Source organism: Priapulus caudatus, unplaced genomic scaffold, assembly GCF_000485595.1.
Source record: "Priapulus caudatus unplaced genomic scaffold, Priapulus_caudatus-5.0.1 Scaffold96, whole genome shotgun sequence".
Classification (NCBI taxonomy): Eukaryota; Metazoa; Priapulida; class Priapulimorpha; order Priapulimorphida; family Priapulidae; genus Priapulus; species Priapulus caudatus.
In genome coordinates, this window is record NW_014577157.1 from 489353 (window position 1) to 495352 (window position 6000).

The 6000-nt window shown below is 45.5% G+C and overlaps 1 protein-coding gene across 5 annotated transcripts in view; it reads right to left on the bottom strand.

The window, feature by feature from the left end:
• The window catches only part of LOC106805001 (TOX high mobility group box family member 4-like), a 111611-nt gene that overhangs the window by 60279 nt on the left and 45332 nt on the right, over positions 1-6000 (bottom strand). The window contains exon 1 of one of the 5 annotated variants that reach the window (XM_014806456.1): positions 760-810. The exons of the other annotated variants lie outside the window; for them this stretch is intronic. Coding sequence (XP_014661942.1) covers positions 760-783 — 24 coding nt within the window. The 5' untranslated portion in view covers positions 784-810. Of the gene's footprint in view, positions 1-759; positions 811-6000 lie in introns of those variants that run through there. 5 annotated transcript variants of the gene reach the window in all.

Genomic DNA, 6000 nt, shown 5'->3' on the forward strand with positions numbered 1-6000 from the left:
AAGTTACCCATTACAGATTATTTCCCACTTCCAAGTGGTAATTCGTCGATATGTAATACTGCAGTTAAACACGTTAACTGCGTCGCTCTCAGCCGTTCGAGAGAGCCACATAACTTCTGTTTCAGCCGAATGTATTTTCTGTTTTCACATCAGCGATAATTTAGAAAATCGCCCGCTAGCTTAAAGCACGACCAACCATCACAAACAACGAGGACCACAACTGTGAAACCAGATATACGGCCAGACTCAGTTTCTCCGCCAAGACTAACAGTGCCTCACTCGGCCGCGTATACAGAAGAGCACGTACGCATACATACTACATACTACGGTACCACGAACGCACGTACACATTCTATACGGATAGGTTAGTCCTATAACAGAGCCAGACGGGGACCCACTCGGTCCGCAACATGCCAAATCTCGCATGGACAGGCTTAGTCGTGGCTAGCCACTCCTTCCCGGTGTTACGATTCTTGCCAGATCTGATGTGCAAACATACCGCTTGCTAATTTCGGATTAAACACCTGTTGAGGATAAGCACGATAGCTTCTGTATGGGGTGGCACACTTGAACGATAGATAGGATGCGTTTGCAGGTGCAACTAGAAACGTACACACACGACCGTAGATCCCCCCACCTCCACCTAGAGCGAATTCGTGCCCATTTCTTTCTCTCTCTGTGTGTCAATCTCTCACACACATGCACGCACGTATACACACAAGCACGTACACGCACGCACGCACACAGCACATTGTTTACCTTGTTTATCAGTGCACTGAGCATCGTCACCTGGCCACAGCTGGCAGAAGGCGACAGCTAGGTACGTTTCCTCGCACGACAGCCGTTATCAGCGACGACTTCTAACTGATGCGAAAATGACGCAGCCGATGTTTACCGACAGCGATAACCGAGCGGCTACCGGTAGTCGCGCGCTGCCATTCTCCGTCGCAATGATGATTCCAGTATACATGCCATTGTGCATGATCTAAGACTAATCACACATGTTTTCACCCACTGTCTGCAGGATCATGTCTGCCCGCCCGTACCACACGCACGAACGCACGCACGCACGCAGAGAGAGAGAGAGAGAGAGAGAGAGAGAGAGAGAGAGAGCGAAAGAGAGAGAGGAAGAAGAGAGCGAGAGAGAGATTGAGAGAGAGTAGAGCGAAAAGAGAGAGAGAGGAGACGAGAGAGAGAGAGAGAGAGTCGAGAGAGAGAAAGAAAGAGGAGAGAGAGAGATGAGAAGAGAGAGAGAGAGAAAGAAAGAGAGAGAGAGAGAGAGAGAGAGGAGAGGAGAGAGAGACGAGAGAGAGAGCAGAAGAGAGAGAGGAGAGAGAGAGAGAGAGAGAGAGCGAAGAGATCATATATATCATACGTCGGAGCACAGGAGGGGCGGCTTTCCTTCACAGTTCACTCGTGCCAGTTACTCTGTGATGAACCAATCAGTTAACATCATTTAAATTTACAATGAGTCAGTAAAAAAAAAATAAGGGGCTCGCTCGACTTGGTTAAATCAATTAAATCAACTCCTTTTCGAACAGGGGTTCATGAAAACGTCCGCCACTGTTTAACTGTTATAAAAGGAACTCATCATTGCTGGATTGGCGCGATAAGCACTGGAGAATTAGGTGTAAGACCGACAACACACACACGAGCGCGCGCGCGGCAGCGCACACACGTCGGGAGCACAAAGTAGCACACGTCACACAGCGCGCAGCGCGGCACAGTCGCAGCACGGACACGCACACGCAGACGGCACAATCGACGCACGCGCGCTCGCAACGCACGCTCGCACGCACTGCTTGCCGCACGCACGACGCACGCGCCAGCAAGCACCGCGCACGCACGCACGGCACGACCGCACGCACACCACACACACACACACCACACACACACAACACCTGCTGTTGCTAGACTTCTCCTACACATAGCACATATTCGTCAATCTGAATCAAGCATATTCCTTATCGACAATAAAGTATACACACCCGCATACGTACGCACGCGCGCACACACGCACGTACGCACGCACGCGCGCGCACACACACACACACAAACACACGCACGCGCGCGCACAGACAAATATACAATGTGCCCTACTTACCCATGCTACAGCTACAAATATCCTTCATTCAATTAGGCTCATGCAGATAATGACGGCGCAGTAGTCAATTTATTAGAAACGAGCATGATTGAGAATAGTATAGTGGCGGATTTGAAGGGTGAGGCTATTCGTAGATAGGCCACGACCATCTAAAAAACACGAAAGTAATTACGTAGGTTCTTAGCTACACGACACATCCCCGTCTTTCTAATCTTCTATAACAGATATGACGAAACCATACTCGTGTTGACACAGATGGTGTCACAACAATGCTACAACGAATGTGATGCCTAACCATTTAACATTTTAGGCATTTCACCCTTTTAAAGACATTGTTAGCCGAGAAATCGATTTCTGTCATAAAAAGTGCACACACAAAAGCACTCGGCCATTCTGCTGAGAAAATTAACTGAGTCAGAGCTGAATTGTAAAGCAATGTTGCACCAACATTCGCCAGCCGACCACTCAGTATGGTTACCAATGTAGGCTGAAGGTTCGCAACAACAAAGGCTGCAATTCTGATCGGCGATACAACGGGGGAAACGATATTAGGTACAGTTCACAAAAGCGACCTCCAAATTTGCCAGCAACACATAACACCGACACACGTTCACACTTAAACATGTTCCCGTGTTCAACTAGATTTGACTGGCCTGCTCGCACCGACGAGCATCGATTTTCTATTGCGGGCGAATTCTTGTTTCTCGAACCTCTGGTCACCTCTCAAACCTCCTACAGCTTCGACACAAATGCGCACCGATTCCGAGTGTATATCCTGCGCCGCACATGAGAGATCCTCACTCTCAATGAGCTTGCCATGATAAATTACCCCGAGCAACACGGGTAAACGCTCACAAGTGGGTAAAAACCTTTTCACGAGCCCTTACCACGCTCTCCCCCTGCCACAGAGCATTGATTTTCCGGCACCCGGCCGCTGACCGAAATGTGCGCATGGAAATGAATAGATGATATCGATTCGGCCATAATATGTAGACATATCTTACATGTGCCCTAATGTTGACAGATGATGGGTGGTGGGGGTGGTGGTGGGGGCTCTTTCACTGATGTCTTTGCCCATAATAACCATGCGCCTCGCACACTAAAGCTCTCGCCGCATCGCTACTCTCGATGGCATGATGTATTCGAATACTGTGTCAACGCAAAGGTCCCAGGGCCGCTAATGGACGCTATATGCCTCTGTATAATAATTGTTTTTTCCTCCTTAGCCGGCGAAAAACCCGTGTTTTTCCAGCTGGTGAAAGATACCCCCCACCCCTTTTCCGCGAGATCCGAAAGCTTACATTGCTCCATATATAGCGCCACTAGTCTCCAGAGGGGGAGCCGGAACCGGCCTCTTCTCTCCCCTCGGCAATCGAACATCAACAAACCAACAATGACTCTAATCTGTAAAGGAGAAGCACGCGCTCTGTCCGTCCAAATCGGAAGGAGACTCACGGCGGCGGCGACCCGCGTGCACGGTAATTACAGCACGTACGACGGTCGCCTCATTCTACTGTGTAATTGTAGTGACGCGAGCAGTCTGGCTGCGGTTCCCACGCGGGGCAGGGTGCGCAGGTAGAGACAGTGCGCGTCGGCACGTGCCAAACACAGGCCCCCTATCAGCGATGCTACAATAGCCCGCTGATCCGGGCTCCGTACGCTCTCCCTTCCCGGCGGGAGAGAGAGGCTATAGCGTGAGTACAGTCTTTAGACGGGTAGTCGTCTGTGGGTCCGACTACTCGCCTCTGGTCCGTTTTTTGAACCCGTCCTTTAAGCTTTCTATTACAGATACACGATAAAAGTGGAAATGTAATTCCCGCAGCATTCACGATTGAATTATTCTCGGCTTATATTCTACCTTTCACGACATATCAATATGCAGAATGACCTCGGGCGAGGCGTGGTGGGCTTAGCTTAGGCGTATGTTTACATAGGCGTTTGTTGGGGTGCAAGTTTTGTAGTCCGGCATTTCCTGTGGCCCGGCACTAATGTATTAGCATTAACTTACGCATTTAGGCGCAATTTTACGCATTATGCTTTATTAGCAGGCTGGCTGGACTAAAGAGTTCTAACTGTGCTAAGGACCGTGGGGGGGGGGGCAGGATAGCTCACCACCTGAAATGTTAAGATGTTACAGGAAAAGACCTCTCGGAATCCGCGACAGAAAATTAATGTAGCATGCATGCACGTCTCTCGCGTGGACGAACGACAGATATACCCTCTTCGTGCCATCAAAAATGTTACTGCGCCATCACCGCATAAATCGTATAGCGCGTAATGAGATTTCTGGATTACACGTATACTATAATGCGACCACAAATAAGGACTTATTATATATATAAAGAAATAACGTCTTCAAATTGATTGCATGTAGCAATTCCCCAAAGCATTTCCATTAACTTCAGAATAATAAATAAGATGTTTTATGCATTTAAAAACGTCACGGCTAATAAAAGTCGAAAATGAAAAAAAGTAAGCATCAAATTGTGCAAATGAATGTAGGCACTTTAATTATTCATAAATGTTATTTTACTGTCATGCAGTGTGCATTTTTATTGAATTGCATATAAAATGGACGGTATGCGAATTGAATGAAACAGTATTTCACCTCTTATTGTACTATATATATATAGTGCCATTTGCATATTCTCGTGACCTTTTTATTGGAATCTGATCAATTGCATTTTATCTCAGAATTACATCGTTATATTGCATGAGGCAACGGCTGAGCACTACTGACTTGTCTACACAAGGCTTACTGCTGATCCATCTTAGCCAACAATGTTTGAATGTCAGAGTGAATCAATAGTATGTCTTCCATTAATTTTGCATTAGTCAATTTAGCTTTCTGCCTCGAGATAATATTATCAGAAGCTATAGAAACGGAGCAATTTCACTGCTACAATACATATCTAGACAGGTTATGGTTAGTTTCCATGGCGAGAGCGAGGGGAGCGAGCTGAAAATGCCTTTGTACCCGTGCACACCGTTTTCTGAGGTTTTACTTGCAATGCAGCAAACATATATCTGCATACACATTCTCGCAAGCATAATCCCGTTGGCATGTAATATTAGCCAACAGTTTTTTGCGTAAAATGTTTTTCTCCTATCAAAAAGTGAAAAGATACGATGAAATCAAAATGAAACAAAAACTCACAGCAAAATGTAATCAAAATGGACATTCCAAATGGCATTTCACAATGCAACGTTACAATATATGTCACATTCACTTTATTGCATTTTTTTATCAGAATTATTTTGCTATAGCGAAAAGGTGGAAAATGCGAAATGACAATTTAGCTTTGCAAATTTAATCAAAGTAGACTTGTAATTCACAATGCATTGACTTACTTGTTGATTGATTTAGTCAGCAATGTAAATTATGGAAAATTGATCACCTACAGAAGCCAGGTTGTCAACAGTTAATAAAGAAGCAGCCATATTGCCAACTATTGACTTTAATAATAATAATAATAATATATAGAAGAAAAAGAACATCAGCGCCAGTAATAATACCAAAAACACGGCACCACTACACAGTAATTGTATATTTTACTGCTACTACCGATAGTCATGGTAATTAAGCAACAGCTTACAAACCTGATGTCGCAAAGCTTTATTCGGCCAGCATAGTTAGTCAGCATGTGAGCCGATCTATAATGAGTTGGGTTGTCAAATCATTGGCAATATTATTGAATGTGTCAGCTCTTGAATGGACAGGCGTTTGGAAAATATGCGGTCTTCATTTCGCGACAAATGACAAATTGAAGCGTACAAATGAGACGGATTTCGCAAATCATAATGATATGCAGGCAATATATATGTATATACACAAGAAACACCCATTATACCGCACAAAAAAGGCATTTCAATGCGCATATGCATGCAACCTTACC